The sequence below is a fragment of the Taurulus bubalis genome (genome assembly GCF_910589615.1).
Source record: "Taurulus bubalis genome assembly, chromosome: 10".
NCBI classification, from domain to species: Eukaryota; Metazoa; Chordata; class Actinopteri; order Perciformes; family Cottidae; genus Taurulus; species Taurulus bubalis.
The window spans coordinates 13678271-13696988 of NC_136598.1; the positions used below are offsets into that span (position 1 = coordinate 13678271).

The 18718-nt window shown below is 39.4% G+C and overlaps 2 protein-coding genes across 2 annotated transcripts in view; both read right to left on the bottom strand.

Moving 5' to 3' along the window:
• The window catches only part of ppp1r37 (protein phosphatase 1, regulatory subunit 37), a gene marked incomplete at its 5' end in the record, with an annotated part of 38443 nt that extends 22428 nt beyond the window's left edge, over positions 1 to 16015 (bottom strand). Inside the window, 2 exons of the mRNA XM_079224762.1 lie at positions 281 to 378; positions 15262 to 16015. Coding sequence (XP_079080888.1) covers positions 281 to 378; positions 15262 to 16015 — 852 coding nt within the window. The remainder of the gene's footprint in view (positions 1 to 280; positions 379 to 15261) is intronic.
• Positions 16016 to 18026: 2011 nt separating this feature from the next.
• LOC306742825 (histone H2A-like) lies at positions 18027 to 18443 on the bottom strand (the record flags this gene model as incomplete). Its single annotated transcript, XM_079225258.1, has 1 exon — positions 18027 to 18443. One exon carries the CDS (start codon positions 18441 to 18443, stop codon positions 18027 to 18029), a length of 417 nt encoding a protein of 138 aa, XP_079081384.1.
• Between the last annotated feature and the right edge of the window lie 275 nt (positions 18444 to 18718).

Below are 18718 nucleotides of genomic sequence, written 5' to 3' on the forward strand. Positions count from 1 at the left end.
TCTGACAGTATTATTCAGCACTTCCTCACTGGGTGAAATAAAAAATGTCCTCTCCCAACAGCAGACAAATTGAGTTACAAAACAATCGAGACTATGCAAGAGAGAAAAAAGGGAAAAAACTAAACTCAAGAACACTCTGTTGCCTGTTTATTAGATACACCTTGCTAAAGCAGTCTAACACAACAGATATGCAATAATTACTACCTGCATGAAGGTTATAAGGTGCAGTTTGTGTTGAAACTGTTTTACAGTGTGTGTGTCTGTCCGTGTTGAACCTCACCTGTATCTGTTTGAGCACTTTGGGTATGGGTTTACAGTTGAGTTTCTGACAGGCTTGTTTGTAGGAAGAGAGGATCTCCTCCACCGTCACATTCTGAGCTGCAAAACAGAAAATGAAGGAGGTTAGGACTGCTTTAACTGCTTTGTTTCTTTGAGGAAACAACTCACACACATGGATTTTTTTGAACATATCTTTTAATATAGTCTGATATCGGTTGATGATCTTTGTTTATTCTATTTGTATTCATTTCTGTTTCTGCATAAAAGCCAACAATCAAATTGAACTAAGTGTGACAGCTTAAGCTTTCTTTTGATGGTTTCCCATCATATATTTACAAGTCATCAGGAAGGTTGGGATAGGATTTAGACAGCTTTTCTTCCTCTCTAGCAACACTTCAAACGCACCAGTTGCAATATGACCCTGAAATAGTTTTCATATCAGTAGCTTAACTGATGCTTATATATTTTGTATGCTCTCCACTTGCTCTGTTACTTGCAGGTAACTTGCTTGTGAAGCTGAGGTGCCTGTGCCAACAGTGCAACAAATTGCAATGCTGATGTTCTAACAACAAACAAAGCATCTGATATGGATTGGGCTTCAGAAGAGTACTCTCTTGACAAAGAGGATCCTAATTTGCAACCCCTTTTAAGGGCTCCCCTACTCACTCTGTGTGTGTGTATGTGTGTGTGTGTGTGTGTGTGTGTGTGTGTGTGTGTGTGTGTGTGTGTGTGTGTGTGTGTGTCTTCCCACACTGTTGCTAAATCCAGTCAGATGATTGGGCAATATTCAAACCCACTGTTCTGGCTGAAAGACTCTGCTGAGAGATGAAGTGAGGCAAAAAATAATGACATAATAATAAAAAAAAGTGATAAAAATAGAGCATGTATGCAGGAAAAAAAGATCAGGACATGCAATCAGATTAATGCAAACAGCATTCTACAGAGTTATTTTATATTGTGTATACAGACAGATAAAGCAATTAATGCGGATAGTTCAGCTTCTACTTTAACAGTACTATACACATAGGGCTAGTGTGTGAATCAGACTTTGTGCTGCAGTCAGCATTTTGATTTCTCTTGCCAAGGTGACAATTTGTCCGCTTCACTTTTATGATGAATAAATAATAACTAAATAATACAACATTTGTTTTTTTATACTAACAGTTTCAGCGTGTAGATTTGGATGGTTGATGATGTACAGCTAAATGTTTTTACAAGCACAGGACAAAGACGACGTTCAAAAACCAACATGAGCAGCCGTCTGACCAGCTGTGTTATTCACCATCTCAATGAAACAAACAAACGTCAAACCGTGGCTGAAAATACTACAAGAGACGATACTGCGGTGAGTCTGAGGTAATGGTGTGCGTGTGTGAGAGAGACTAAATTAAAGGGCGAGTCAGTGCCACATGAATACAATGAGAACGGCCACAACACATCCTTTACTTGTTTTGAGACCAAGACCCACTCAAATGGAAACCACTTTACTTTTACAGCAGGGGCTGGTAGACACACATTAAAAAAAACTCACTAAAGCTGGTTGATATGATGACTAAGTGGGTAAAGGCAACTACTAGAACAGTCTGGTAAGTTCAGGAAGTTCAATCACTACTTCCAGCAGCCTAAAACAAGGAAAGATAACACTTATGCCATATTACGATATTCAAAATGGAAGATGAGGTCTAGTCTTACATCACAATAGGTTGCCCTATCGCCATCCATGGTGTATAGTAGTCCTTTATTTAAAAAAGCTAAAATAAATTGCTGTTGAGGTAAGGCTAATAACATAAACAATAATATAAATAAACAATTCATGCTAACTTCCAGGATTTTCCTTGCCTGATAGACAAAATTGTCAAATCGGAAAAACACACCGCTTCCATCTTCAGTTGGACGTTGACTTCACTGTATCAATTTCAACCGATCACTACAACGTATCTGCCTGAATATAACGTAATTTTAGGTCAACAGGTGACGTGTTGCCATGACAGGGAAAAAAAAAAATACCGATGTGGGGTATATGTAAAATACATTTCATAATCAAGGGGGTCATATTTTAAAATTCTAAACTATTATTCAGCAGCACAAGCACGCAAGAGAGGTCGTTAAGTGAAAGAGATGTCAAGGACATTCTCTCATTCATTCATATAGACCAGGCGTATCCTTTGGGAGGATTTGTGTAAATGTTTTAGATGACTTGTACGGGTTGATGTACTGTTAAGAGTGGGCAGTCGGAGCTTAATGTTACAATTACGGACACACATGAGGAAGACTCGAGATGAGGGATCGAAATACACAAACAAATATGTCATTCAAAAAAAGCTGTGCCAGTCTTAACCCGTCATCTCGTAGCAGTACGGCAGAGGTGAATAATACATGTTGCCAGACATCAAAGCAGAGTGCTGTTTGGTCATTTTAATCAATTTAGACTAGCCTCGATAGCGCCATCAGTGTCTTCTGTTGCATTCTCCATTGTTGTTACTATTCTTCTTCATGTGCTTATTTGACCATTTAAATCGAGAAACCGCCGTTTTATGTCACAATACCAGACACTGTATCAGTACATTCAAACTCGGTGGAGTGGGCTGATTCATAGGTCTGAACCCAGGCAAGAGGCTTCTTGGGAGCTGATGCTGTTACTATATCTTTAAAATCAATTAAAATGAAATGTCTTTCAATGAAACCAAATTAGTGCTTCATCTACAAAAAGTGACACAGAACTGAGGATTTAACCTAAATACCTCTGCTGTCAATATGTGAGAGTGCAGTCTTGTAAATGTGTACACTACAGTGTGTATGTTCAAGTGAACACTGTATCCTTGGAAAAGTGTTATTGTGCAGAGTCGCTGTGGAGCAAGTACTGTATGTGTGTAAACACTTCCTGAGGGAAGGGTTGGGGGAAAGAAGGGTCCTCCGTTTACGACACAATATTTTCACACATAGCTCATTAATTTGAGAGAGAGACAAAATGTAGACTGAATAAAAAATAAAATGTGACATTATATGGTCTAATCTATCACTACTGAGCTAAAAAGCCAAGAAAGTAGTGTAAGGAAGCTTAAAAGATTTTAGCTTCAACCCGCAGGATCATTAAGAGCTGAGCTACAGCTGAATTTCTGCTGGCTTTGTCTTTGTTTTATTGCCCTCCCTTCAGTGCTGCTGGTACATGTAAGGAGGAGGGAGTGGAGAGGTACGCAGAAGGGAGAGACCGGGAGGGGAAAGGACTGCACCAAACAACATATTTGAAATTATTGTTGTGTAAATAAACCCCCCAAAAAAAGCAGAAGGCAGAGATGCAAATAAATATACATATTTATGGACTGGAGATGCATATGTTGCAATACCCACGGGTGGCCACAATGTATAGGCTATTTTACATAAAGGAATGCAGGGATCAATAAATCAGATCAATCAACTGTAAGTAACTGCCATTTTACAGTCTCGCTTGTATAATCTGCTTCAATCCATATTTGCAGCAGTTTAGCCTTTCAAAAACTACAATTTCACAAACTGTTCAGTTTTCCACACACGTGATTACATTTATAAAAGCACAATTACACAAATTCAGACGTATGTTGGCATGTTGTTACTTTTGTTTGATAGGCTACAACAATGCAGTGAGGCACAGAGGAAGCAAAAAAAGAAAGAAAGGGAGGGACCGAATGTCGTGCAAAATTAATTACAGACATTAAGTACTCAAATATTGTTCCGTTATCGCAGACACTATTATCGACAGGAGCAGTCTGGCTGCGCGGTTGCACACCTACAGTATGCTAATTGTTAATAATTAACGGAAATTATTTTAATAGCTCACAGCTGATGTTATTTTTGATTCAGTAGCCAATTTAATGTTCATACTCCATGTAGACATCCTAACAACTAATATTGTAACTGAGAATAATAATAAAGTAACAGTGTAGCTTGTAGTTCTTGGGCTATGGCAGTGCAGTAGTATAGGCTGCACAATTATCTAAACATCTGATGTAAGAGTGCTACAATTCACTTAAATTTACATAGATTTAACCAAAACATACCATAAGACCTAATATTTTTTTATTTAACAAGTATCTCCCCCCTTAAATAAGTTCGATATTAAAAGATACAAAAAAGGTTTAAAAAAAAAAAAGTATATTGTTATGGTGCAGAAAACCTCGGAAAATTCCAAAGCGTAACTTCCTGTCGAGTTTATTTCGGAAATTTTCCACAAATTGTCCAACCCTATTCAGGCAAAGGGAGGAGAAAGAGACAAATGAGCAAAGGAAACGTGTCCATCTCTGCTTTGACACAATGAATCTGCAAAATAACACAAACAAGCAGCATGTTATTGTTGTTGGCCAGTCCACTGTGCAACAACACATTAAACTTGCTTCTTCCATCGCCGAGCTTGAGAGCAAAATAAAAATAGCAAGATTCTGTTACAACAGCAATCTAGCTTGCTGACTCAGATCAACAGAGGTAAATCGAGGTCTGTGGAAATGATGATAACCTTTTGACCGCTATCTTGCAGATGCAGATTTAGCCTTAAGTGGAACAACGAGATCAACATCTGGCTGTAGTTAGGCAAGATGGTCACCAACTAACATGTCAAAATAATACTGTACTATTTACTTTTTTTTTAATAAAAAATGCTTTTTATGTGCCAACAAGTGTCAATTAGCTTGATGAATATCCCACACACAAACTCTAAATCACTAATCTCTAACCCTCACAAACTTCCCCTCATATGATGGTGTTAAATAAATCAATGCAAACAAATGTAGGTATTCCCATCATGACAGGAAATACAATTGGTACAATTTAGTTTGTTGTGGTAAGCCCCTCAAAAGCATTATGGATTTAACAAATGAGAGAAAGCAGATTTACCTCTCCTAAGTTATTCAATAAACCATGTATATTTCACACTTACATGACTTAATTAAGGCTATGTTGTATCTGTCAGCTAGAATGGTATCTTGGGGCGAGGAAAAATTGCAGGCAACAAGGGAGGTATCCTGCCATAACTTATAAATCAATTACTTCAGATGAAACTGGCAGAGCTGCAACAAGTACAGGCACATATGGTGAGAGGGTAGAGCTTGTTTTTACAGTTGGGCATTGGATGTGAGCACTCAACGGAAACCTGCTATGTCACATCCACTCCTTAATTACACTGAAGCTATAAAGCACAAGGTGAGGTCAATGTTTATTGCAAATGTAACATGTCATTTTACTTCAACAATGGCAGGCAGAGCCGTAATTTCAACCGACATACCTGAGGTCAATATGAAGAGGCTACTAAGAAGCTACCGCATTTGCCACACCTTAAAAATCAGCACGGGGAATTCACCCTTCACTCAGTAAGAGAAAAAGATCTCAAATATACAGCTGCTGGGGAAAAAACATTTATTTTAAAGACCTGCTTTGCTAAGACAGTTTATCAATCTATTGCGCTCCGTTTCAGTGCATAACTCTGAATTATTCATGTTGATGCATAATGAATACGAGATATTTATTTCATGGGCTATTTGGGATTTTTGGAATAATGCACAGCCTATAATAAAATAACAAAAATGATGCATATGAATACTTAAGTCAATTACCATGTCAACGGTTGAAGCTACGAAGCATTCAGGTCAGCCATAGATTTAATTAAGTTTGTAATTTTAATAATTCCACCTAATCAAATACTGCGTATCTCTCAAACCCACTAATCAAACCAATGTAACATAGTATAATATATTTTTTATTTTCATTTAACACTTCCAAACAAGCCTTTTGCCATGAAAGTATACTATTACTAAATGCAGCTAAAAATACAAGACTTCCTTTTATAGGCGCTCAACATAACACTGTGGCATCGCCCCAAAAAGGTCAGAACAGATCGACACACAGCGGATGAGCGGGCTTTAGCGCCAGATAGGGCTGCAACTAATGATTATTTTAATAATCGATTGATTATTTTTTCGATTAATCGATGAATCGGATAAAAAAATGTTTTTATCAAAAAAGCGTTCATTTCCAACCCTTTATTCAAAAACAGAAGGACAGTGCAAAACATCTTCAGAAAGTGCACAAACAGGTTGCTCCTTGAACATCCCTGAGCTGTTAATTAAAACAACAAAATGGACTAACACTAAAAACATACACATCTATGCTTTACATCTGCCAAATGTGAGCCCTTTTTACTGTAATTGATCCCTCCAGAGGCTGCATTTAGCATGCCCTGCTTTATCAATATGTATGAAATACTGGGACAGAGGGAAGCTGTACTGTTACATATAGAGCGTCCTCTTCCTTAAACGCTTTCATTCTGGGTCTCTTATGACCACGACGTCACGTTGTTGGCTAAGCCCAACTACGTGATTTGCTTCATTCTACTCTGAGTAAAAAAAAAAAAAAAAACCTGCAGCCAGATCCGCCGGTTTAACGTTAACGAGTGACAGCGTGAACTGAACCAGACCGGGGGGTGACGGCATGTTTCATCACGTTACGTTTTTTTACAAGCAAGACTGAACTGTAACGGAACATAACGGAACTTTAACGACAATACACAACCCAAACACGTTAGCTAACGTGATAGCAAGCTGACTAGCTTCCATTAAAAACAAGTTTGAGGAACATGAAGACGCTGATTGGCCAAGACTCGACTTGTCAAAGATCTTCTATTTTTGAGAAGATCACGACCTCAGCTTTTCTCGTGTCTCACTCCAATCTCTGAAACGCTGGCCGGCCAGTTGCGCTGCTCCGCTCTTTTTTTTTCTTCTCCGCGACTTATTGCCCGGCGTAATAATCGCGCGACACAACGAATCGATAATGAAATTCGTTGCCAACACTTTTGATAATCGATTTTTATCGATTCGTTGTTGCAGCCCTAGCGCCAGACTCAGTTTGTGTTGGTCTTATTGTGACATACGAGTTGACTGTTGTATGAATGCTCCTTTAACTGTTACCATCACCATAAAAAAGCTTTTTATGAGACATGAATCAGAACTTCTTACTTCTTGCTCCATTGTAAATGTTACCTTTGAATGAAGGGCAAGGAAATACTAATTGAAATAAAATATTGAATGTAAAGGAGATGAATAATTTCCCAAAAATGAGACATTTCCTGTGCCGGGAGCAGGAGCACACTTTCATGGGAAATACCAGCATATTGAAATCTAAAGCAACAGTAAATGCAACCATGAAAAAATATGCATAAACCTACGGGTTCCCAACCTGCTGCTTTATTATTTGGTGATATTAATAATTCCTAATGCAAAAAAACTCCAACATTAAAAATGAGCTGTATTGGCCTATGTTTTGCTGACTTGGCTGGATCCTGGAGTGCCGGTGGACCGCACAGTTCAACCAGGTGACTATTTTTCTGTGCGTCAATCTGGTGGAGCAGAGACTCTGGTGGAAGAGAAGGAGGGGGCGTGTGCTTATGATGAGTAATGCATCAAACGTGACAGAGAAAACAGAACAGTTGATCTAAAATCAACTTTTAGATAATGAAATAATCAAGTAATAACTATATATTGCATGTATCAGCTTTTTTGCTGCATCAGTAGAGCATAATAATTTTTTCTTGTTTCATTATATTTCTCGATTCACGATTAAACCCTAGTGCACAAGTTTCCTAGTGTGTAAGTGTAATGATTAAGTTAAAAAAAAACAAGGGGAGGAAGTCAGATTGTAAAAGAGTTTGTGATGGACTTTGAGCTCTGCCTATTTATTTTTTTACACCAATGTACACCTGGGCAGATTATGCATAAACAGCATGACCCGATAGCTGAAAAGTCACAAAGAAATTGGGCAACACGGACGCCTCCGTTTCTCCAAACCTCTGAAAAGACCTTTCCACTGCTTTCAGAAAAAGAAACACGTAAGGTGGGCTCTAACTAGTTTCTGAATATGTTCTTTGATAGCACTTGATGTTAAAGCCAAACATTTAGGGCTTGTAAAAGCATGAGATTATTATTTACAAAGAGCTAGCAACAAGCTGGCACGTCACCTACCAAAAATGTGTTTGTCAATTTAAAAAGATAATTTTGCATGACAAGAAAGTCTCAGTTGGTCACAGATGTTGCAGTCCCATTTAGCTTTGTGTGAAACTGTTCAGGAAACTACAATGCATCTGCAATTGTTTAGATGGCATTTGAGTGAATTCTGACCCAATTTCTCTTGGTCACAGTCTGTTTATCCTCCTCATACTTGACATCTTTGTACATTCACCACTCTTATTCTTTGTTGAGCTGAAAAGAAACCAAAGTGCAAATACAGTCTTCAAGTAATGCTCTTTCTTCCCTCACTCCAACAACAACAAGGAGGACACAAGTAAAGATGAGTGTTTGCATATGTGCAGAGTGAGAGTAAACACTATTTGCAGAGGCAGGCAGCCTGATGTGATGACCATAAGGCACAAACAGAATTTCATTGAAAATGTACAACTTGTATAATGTCTTGAATTTCTTTTGTTTACATTGCACAGTCTGGTTTCACTAGTTAAGAACGATACAGCATGATCTGTATGCGGACAGCTTAAGAAAAACTTGGGCAGTGACTGGGAATGCGGTGAAGACTGTACCAGCCTCAGTCAAGCTACTGCAGATAAACACCTGACCTGCTGTCTGCACACATCTGGAGCTGCATGGACAGCAGCACAGAATAATGTTAAGTTACATAACAAACTAAGAGAGAAAAATGTGGTCGGAAAAGATATTCAGCCTGTTGACTGACCTAGTTCATTCTTCCACAAATTGTTATGTAGCAGCAAATACTACTCTACAACAACTGACAACCAATCCTCTGGAAGGATTAGCATACTGAGAGGAGGGAAAGCTAAATACTGAAACGATAGAAAGTGCGAGGTCTCTGGAAGGTGACCTTGAATTGATCATTTAGATGACATGTATCACGTTAAATATCTGTAATGAAAGGCTTTGACAGAGAAACCAGTGTTGACAGGCTACATTCCCAGCAAGCGGTTCAAAAAAGGTGCTCCAATATAGAAGATTGGACACAAAGCACTCAGCAACAAATGGAGGCCAGGTGTCCAATAATCCACTGCGTTTCAGCTCAAGGCCAGCATCGGGTGTGATTTGTTGTCCTGTTAACGGAAACCATTTTAGTCTGAGGGTTTCAAAAAGGTTTCATAAGCATGGATGGAGAAAATTCAAGTACATTCATACTCCGTTGGATTAAAAAAATAATCCATTTATGTCTGTTTTGGCTTTTGGTCCACACGGTGTGTTCTTCGCACCCAAAAATGAGTGCTTTTTTAACATGGTCTCCACCGTGGATTAATCTGAAAACACAGACTGGCTGTTGAAGCTCAGTAGAGGAAAACTGAATTTAGGAAAACAATGAAAATCACTACGTTGCCAGTAAACCTAGATACAACTTATGCAGAGTAATACAACACTGCTGCAATAAATTATACCTTCATGAAGGTAATAATGTTTAATATAACAGTTTTAGAGAGGTGTTGATTTGAGTTTATGATCATGTGCAAGAGCATTGAGAGACTCTCTGCCTCATTTATGTCAATGACGGTAGGCTAAATAACAAACAAAATAAGTTGAGTTTTGCCAGTGCTGTTAAATAAATGTCATTTTGTAATTTAGCTGGCATAGTATGGATGTAGTCTAAAGAAAAAACCAAACACCAAGCCTGTGGGCAAACTTCCAGAGATAGATGCGAGTATGTTGTGGGCGGATCACCAAATTGCCCACTCCTACTTCACATGCAAGTGCCAGAGTTCGAAATAGCCCCGCTCTGCCAGTCTCCAGTCCCATTGCCTGCCATTTCACACTGCTGTGCTGTGGATGGTGACAACAGCGTCATTCGCACATGACAGTTGGCTGCCTGGCTGGTCAGAAAGGAAGGGAGTGTGCCGCTGCCAGGCAGGATGACAAGACAGCAGCAACGAGTAAACACAAAGAGGAAAAAGTTTGCATTTTAGAAGGGAGCTGCTGTCTGCTCGAAACTGATAAACCAAAAAGGTTTAAGCTATTGATCATATTGCAAGAAAAAAAGAAAATATCCCCCAAATTTCACATCATTTCTCAGACAACATTGTGTTTTTAGAAATCTTTGAACAATACTGCAGACGCAGCAACTCCAGCTGAACAGTAAATCACAACATGCCAATGTTAACGTCATGCCTTAACTGTGAATCAACAGCAGACATTTTCTTGTTATGATGAACTACGTTAAAAAAAAACCGCCCCCAAAAAAACAGAGCATCCATTTTCACCCATCTCCCACATGAAGCCGTGCCTGTGTCTGAGAGAGAAAGCTGCCAGTCCAGATGGAAGTGACATGAGCAAACCACCGTTGTATGCTCCATTATTAAATGAGACATTTTCTGCAATGTGTATGTAGTATTTTTCACTTCATGCCTCCTCAGAAGTGATAAGAGCAGTAAAATTCCTGTTCGACGAGGCCAGAAAGTCCTACTGAGATATTTGAACAGGATGAGAAATCATTACTTGTTTTACAGAGGCCAACAACAGTGAAGGTAAAAACAAGGGGAAATATATACTTTTTAGGATAAGACGATAGTCACATAAACTCCCCGGTTATGGCTGATCAGCTTACAAGTAACCGGTTTCAACCGGTGGTCGATCAATTGGTGCATCAATATAGCTCTGCAATGTTCCCACGTGGTATTCATTCATTTCTGAAAAACTAAACCAGTCATCATCAACTTTGTTATCCTCAGTTTTCTACTTCCGTGCATTATTTGTCTCACTAATAGTGTAAACTTTGTTTCTTTACATGTTCTTATGGAAAATAGGGTTTTCATGACACATATTCGACAGACTGAGTTATCAACTAATATTTGACAATGTTAATTTGGCTGATTTAACACTAAAATGCAGCCATACTGTTCCCAATAGTATGCAAAAGACTCTACTGCGTAATGAACTAACTTCAAGGTTTTCAAAGCCTTTGTCCATTCTGTACACTGACAGCTTTGCTTATCACTATGTAACTTGGTTCACAGCCACAACATGTCATGGGTCACAGAGCCTCTAATAACCTGGTGCCAAGTGGGCCTTGGGTCTGATGACATGAGACGGCGCTGCACGTAGGCCAAAGAGTTTGGCTGCCTGCAGGATAAACAGTCATTAATGTGAAGGAATCGTCTGCAGTACAAGGCTTTAATATATATTTGTAGACAAAGGTGTACTACAACAAGGTTATAGTACTCTAACATGCGCTATCATTCTCTATGATTACTGTAAAACAAAACTACTTGATATTTTAACTTAACACACACAAGTTCTCTGCAGTAAAGATTGTTTGCATTGATTCTGATGAAGTAAATTACTAAGCACATGCCTCTAGTATGATCTAGTGCTTTTGTAATAGCATGCTTTGCTGATATAATCCTTTAAAAAAAACTGCACAGAGACTGGTTGACCTGCCAGGAAGGAGAAGAAAATAGGAGAGGAGAAGTGAAGGGAGCAGGGGAAGGAACGCAGTACGTTGGGAAGTTCAGGAATCTCAGGATATGATGTAGTGTTTGCCCAGGCCTGGAGGGAAGTAACAGGCGTCCCTCAAGTCTCAACAGGGAGAGGAAAGAAAGAAAAAAGTTCTAGGAAAGATATTATCTAACTCAGAACAAGAGGACATTGACACATCTTACCACTGTCAAAATGAAACTGTTGAGTACAATATGTCTTTCGAGTGTAAATTCTAGCCTTGCACATTGTACGCTAGATGATGGCACGAAACCGGACAACAATTCTGGATACATAAGTGCCAAGGAATGAATGGAAATATGACACCCCATCTGGCTGCTATTGTTCCCCTGACACGGTTCCCTCTTGAACCTCAGGTGTTTATTTTGAACAGCAGCTTTCTGTTCAGAGACTCATTTTGTGACAGCTATTAAACCAGATATATGTCGTGTTGCAAACATTCAATACCCACCAAACAAATTATTCCCTCTGTTCTGAACAGGAAGTCATAGTGTGCAAAACAGGGACCCAGAGAACCTGACACTGGAGCTACAGATAAGGGTCTGGACAGATCGTTGAGCTGTTCTGGCACAGTGCTCCTAACTAAGCTTTAAGGGCCTTGGAGTGGAGGTTCAGTTACATTTCCTTCACTGGACTTTGCTTCAGAAACAATCATACACACATACACATTCAAATACCCTGTCCCACGTGTGAGCATGTACTAAAGATTGCACAAGCAGAACAAAGAAAAAGATATGCAGGTGAACCTAAAGGTTTCGAGAGATCACCTTTGACTCACTGGTAGAGCAGTTGAGTAATTCAGCTTATTTCAAAAACATGGCACAAGACACAATTTCTAAGTGTATAGTAATCATCAGGCATCGTCAGTTGCAAAAATGAAATATGTGTATCTAATTATCTGAAGGGGTGACTACCTGTTTTCCCAACTTTTAAACTTGGTCATAAGTTGTAATGTAACATTATAATCATCTTTTAAATGACACAGTAGCCCATTCAAACAGTCAGCAGACTAAGGTGTCAAAACAGTGACACCTTTTCCTCAATTTACTGAACAATAGAAAATTCCTAGTAAAGTAAATGTTGTTCTTCTGTCCACCTCAAAATCGTTGTGATGAACAATAAAATAAGTAAGTCAAATACGTTTTTTGGTGTCTGATGAGCTTTTAAAGCATCCATCTGCTACAGGATATGACGTCTCGTAATTCCATCTCGATAGAGAGATACATACATACATACATACATACATACATACACACACACACACACACACACACACACACATATATATATATACACATATATACATACACACACATTTTTTTTTTCATTCAATACAATTCACTGAAAATGAAGACAAAGTACACATGTATGAAAGGTATAAATACATACAAATAAACTAAATGACTTAAATCTGATCTCAATATGACCACCCTTAGACAGATCTAGATTAATACTTAATTGAACCGAAGGGAAATTTAGCCATCCTAGCTCATGTGACAACACACCTACATAAAAACATAAGAATACAAATATGGGCAGTGAAGTGATGGTCTAGCCACCAGAACTACTACAGAGAGCTTTTACTATAATAGTGTATGTGCTAATGGAGGTAATGCAAATGTAAGGTGATTAACAAAGTAAAAACAGTGCAAGAATAATGATTTTATAAAATGTATAAATATAAGAACAAATACCGATTGCATATAAGGCTAACATAGCGAGTAACTTAGAGTACTTGGACTGTAATCAACCAATACTATACAATTTTGAGAGTTTGAGTTTTTGGAATTCAAATGATTGTACATGTCCAATGAATGATTGGACTTCAAATTGTTCTAATAAATGTACCATGGTATTGTCATATAATTGCCTCAGACAGAACACACTGTATCATGATTAACTTCACCGCCATCAACTGTCTGTCTGCCTCTATATCAACTGCGCAATCAGTTCGACCTTTGGAACTTCAATAAACTACATGATAAATGTGCCGTCGTAAATAATCTGAGCCACAGATCACTGGTCATCTCGATACTTGACTTTGTTTAATAAGATCCTCAAAACTGGGGGGAAATGTGCCCCCCGTGGAGTTTAGCTGATGACATTTCATATTTTCATGTACGTGGTACTGTAAATTTATACAGAAACATTATTTTGAGTTGGAAGAATATAAATTAGAGTACCATGCAGTGAGCACAAATGAGGGGAAACTGTCTGAGTGGCCATCTGACCAATAGCAGGGCTGTTAATAAACCAATTCATATTCAGCTGAACATGAGGAAGTTTTGCTTCTTTCTACTCCCCCATCTGGATATCTCGCATGACAGACCCTTGCTTTGGCCTGGCCTACATTTTTGGCTTTATATACACCACAAAACTGTCACTGGCCTAACCTCGAAACCCCACAGGTCACAAACACACTGTACGGTTGGAAGTATATAGCCTAGTCCAAATAAACAGATTTGGCATCCTCTAAGATTGTAATCAACTGTGTAACTATGTTGACTGCCGTCACAGTACTGTGAGCGAACACAAAGTTGTCACACTATGACTGCAGTTCAGTTCATGAGATGATGACCAACCCCACACCAGATGAAGGAGCGTGTGAGTCATGGTCAAATAATTCATAACTTGCCAGTTGATCCAAAAAAAAAGAATTAAACATGAAACGACTGTACACTAAAAGCAGTATAACTCTGCATAAGAGGAACAAGACTGAAAAAACAAAAGAAAAATAGAATGAAAAAAAACAATGCTATTATGCATTTGATTTGATCTGCTGTAGTGCTAAATTAAAAAAGTTTAAACTTAAGTAGACAACATTGATTGTAAATATGAGCTTATTATTACATGGACGAGGGTTAAAAAGATGGAAAAGTAACTTTTAATTGTTGTGCATTTTTTGACTGGGTTCCTTATGCCAACACAAAAAGGTAGTGCCATATCCTGCATACGCTTTCTTTTGACATGTTCTTACTGAACAAACAGGATCCGATGGAAGAAAAATGGCACACCTCAAGGAGTGGTGGGATCCACTCAGAGTATGGCATACAGCAGAGGGCTGGCGCTATATTTAGATATAGGTGTACTTTGGCTGCTGCAGAATTAAAACTAGACTAAGTGGTATTCATCCAACTATTTAAAAAGTAAAAAAATAACTTGAAAAAAGGTTTGAGGGCAAAGGTGTAGCACTAGTTGCACTGTATTGTGATGCAACCCATAACAAGTTAACACAAAACATTGCTAAATAAAAAACTGCACATTGACACACCTCTCATTCATTCGTCGACACACATCCACCAATCACATTTTTACAGATACACATAACATAGAACATAACAGGTCACATTATATGTTAAACCCAATCTGAATTTGAGTTGAAGCTTGAAAAAGATGACGTTTCACGACATGAGAATGAATCCTGGCAAACCATGTTCAACTGACATGTTCATACAGGCACAATAGACAAGTACAATAAAAATAATTAATTCACACATACAGGCATGCAGAAACAAAAACACAGTATTACCATGTCTCCAGGGATCCTTGGGCTCCACTGCTCCAGAAATAATATCCTCATCTGAGGGAAACGTCACCCGTTTGCCACTTGGTTTGTGTTTATCGTCCCCCTCCTCCACAGAAGGGTACAGTCCAGCTTGGTCTGTGGCAGAGGCTTCTGTGCTGCTTGTCTGGATGGGATCTGACGGGCTCTCTCCCGCGCTGCCAGCTGGGACATCCTGAGCCGTAGACTCTGAGTCTAAAGTATTGTCTGTGAATGATCTGTCATTTGTTGATTCAGCCTCCAACACTCCACTCTCATCGAGACTCAGATCCACACCTATGTCCATGTCCCCTCCATCATCCCCTTCTTCCACAACAAACGTTGCTGGATCAGTGTCCTTGTCTTCCTTCATTTTCGCCACCTCAATATCATCTTTGTGCTGCTCATCATTAGAAAAGATCAAGTCAGTGGGATTCACTACTGCAGGGTAATCTTGAGCAGTGCTCTTTCTATTTCCATTGACCTCGTCAATTTCCAGTGTGTCTTGTGCCTGGTGGTTGTCCTCCTCAGCTGCTTGAAGGTTGTCAGTGAGCTGAGGCATCAGGTACGTTTCGGGGGCCTGTGTGGGAACAATTTTTTGTTTTTCTGAGTTACTGTCCGTCATCAGTTCAGAGATCCGGGGGGTGACCCCTTCTGTGTTATTGGTAGTGTTGTGATCATCACCCACATTGCTTTTCGTCTTGACATTGCACAAATCTAGACACTGCTCTTCGATATTCATGTTTTCATTTCCAGTGAAACTCAGATTGTAACTGTGCCAGACAGCCTAGACATTAGGTTAAACAGTAACTAGGAACCAACCGACATGGATAAGGCTGTCTCTGGCCTTTGTCTCACAACATTATATGTAAATGTGAACCTATACTGGTCCGTTATTGACCAAATGATATTTAAGTGCAATCGGAAAAAATGATACCTACAGCTTGTTGTATTAGGGGTGAATTAATTAATAGTTTTCACAAACCCAAAATCACAGGTGACTTCGGTGCAGCCTTAAAACAACGCTAATTAAAGTGCAATTTCACTCACAATTCTAATACAAGAAATATGTGACGCATATGTGAATGGATACCGTTTCAGTAATTATCTGTGTGCCAAACCAGGCAACTTTGTTACACTATCATCCCCCAGGCAGCAACCAGCACTTAATGTCTGCCAACCGTTTCCTGCAGCTCCAAGAACCGAAGAAATGCTCACGGTCGTCAGCACATTGCCAACAACATACAAGACGACCAGGACGGTCAATTGATATTAACAAATCCCTCAGAGTGCCTCCATAACGCTTATCAGAGAGAGCTTACTGCCCGACACCAAACCAATTAATTTGCATGAATTTGAGCGAGCTAATGTTCGCTCGCTTGCTAAAGTTGTTGCCCAACAATTACGTCCAGGCCCGTGAACGGTCGCGTGCCAGCTTCTTTACGTGAGCCCGTTTGTTTCTCCCCGACAAAGTCCATTCTTCTCTGACAGTAAAAAAATATTTCCCGGCTGTAAGGCTCACCCTCTGTCGTGTTGCTCGGCTCGCATCACAACCGTCGACCAGCAGCAGCCAGAAAAAAAACAGGCGTCATACTCCGCGCAATGAGCATGTTTTCAATGGCTAACGTTTGCGCTTGGGAGCAGCGGCGAAGCAACAGCTGCCGGGACAAATGCTGCTGATTATTACGAGGTTACGAAGATTTTCCGACCGCACAGGTTTCGTAGGTGTTTCTCTGTCCGGGAGAAGTACGCTGAACCTGTTTTGTCTAGCGTTACCATTCGCTAGCTTGTTGAAGTCCAACAACTGTTTGTTGTTCACACGTCTTACGTCAGCACGTCGTTACCCACGGGTGCACGTTCAACAGACGCAGTGTTAAAGACCGTTGCTAAAAAAAACAGGTTAGATGAATCTTTAGTTTACAGAAGAGTTAAGACAGGGTTGCTTACTTTTATTGTATTTATTTCGATGCCAGGTATATAACATTTAATCATCGCCCAATTGAGTGTTTCCTGTTTGAGTTCATATAAAGGATACCATGAATGCAGTACAAAAAAAGTAAACACGTTTGTACCATTTCATTGTCATTGTTCCCAATCGTCGGCCAGTTTTTTTCACATTCGATAAGTGAGTGCTGCAGAGACATATGGCTTCAAAGGGTCTACGGCTGTCTGATGTTAAAGATTTTAGATAGTGTCATCAAAAAACATGGGCCACCATTTAGGAGATACAAAGTAGTGTCTAAACTGCCTTACCGGGTCAACCTTTGTTCCAGGTTTAAGACAAAAACTTGTTTCTGCCTTTACTCCTAGAGTTGAAAATGTGGGCCTGCACGAAAGCTGGCAGTCATTTTTTACTGCCAGACAGTTTTGACATGGGGTAACTTTGAGCTACATTTTAAATTTCAGTACAAATCTTGGGAGCCAAAAAGTAAACTGCAGCAATGTCAACTTCAATGGCCTTGTGTGTTGGCTGAAAAGCACATTGATAGTTCAAAGACCAACATTTCTTAACCTACAAGTATTTCATGTCACTAGAGTCCTCAAAAAACATTAAATTCCCTAGACAAAGTAGAAAATAAAGCACACTTTCTAAGCGTTCAGGGAATTTGGCCTTCCAAACTCATTGGACAATTTTCCCCAAAGGCTTCTTGTTACAGTGCCCTGCTCAACAAGTGTCAAGAAACACAAAAAGCACACTTTTAAAAACGTAACACTTTTAATAGATAAAATTTGCTAAACTTGAACATACACAATCAAAACTCTTGGGACTGGACATCTTTCGCTGAACTGTCATCCTTGCGCACCTTGGTCTTCTTCGGGAGAAGGGTTGCCTGGATATTTGGGATGACGCCACCCTCAGAGATCGTGACCTCTGCCAGCAGTTTGTTGAGCTCTTCGTCATTTTTCACTGCCAACAAGATATGGCGAGGAGCGATGCGGTGCTTCTTGTTGTCACGACACGCATTTCCTGCCAGCTCCAGGATTTCTGCGCAGAGATACTCCAGAACAGCACCGAAGTATACTGCTGCGCCATTGCCAACTCGCTCAGCATAGTGGCCTTTTTTCAGAAGCCTGTGGATACGGCCCACTGGGAAAGTGATCCCTGCTCTGGTAGACCGGGATATTTGAGATTTTTGTGTGGGTGCAGCTTTCTTCCCACGTCCAGACATCTTTATTCTGAGTTGGGAGGAGAAATTTCACTTTAGTGCATTTTCATCTTCAACTAGAGAAGAGCATCACTAAAACAGCTGCTGTTTTGAATTAAGGCTTACAGAAGTTGGAGTCATGTTTGAACATTAGAGTAAACTGTCTTATGATGTACAACAACAAACATAATGAAGTCCTTCCTCTTACAGAATAACTACTTTAACAAACACTCACCAGTATTCTTTTTTTTTTTTTTTTTTTTTTTTTTTACAGACTCAGCCGTATTCAGCACCTCCTT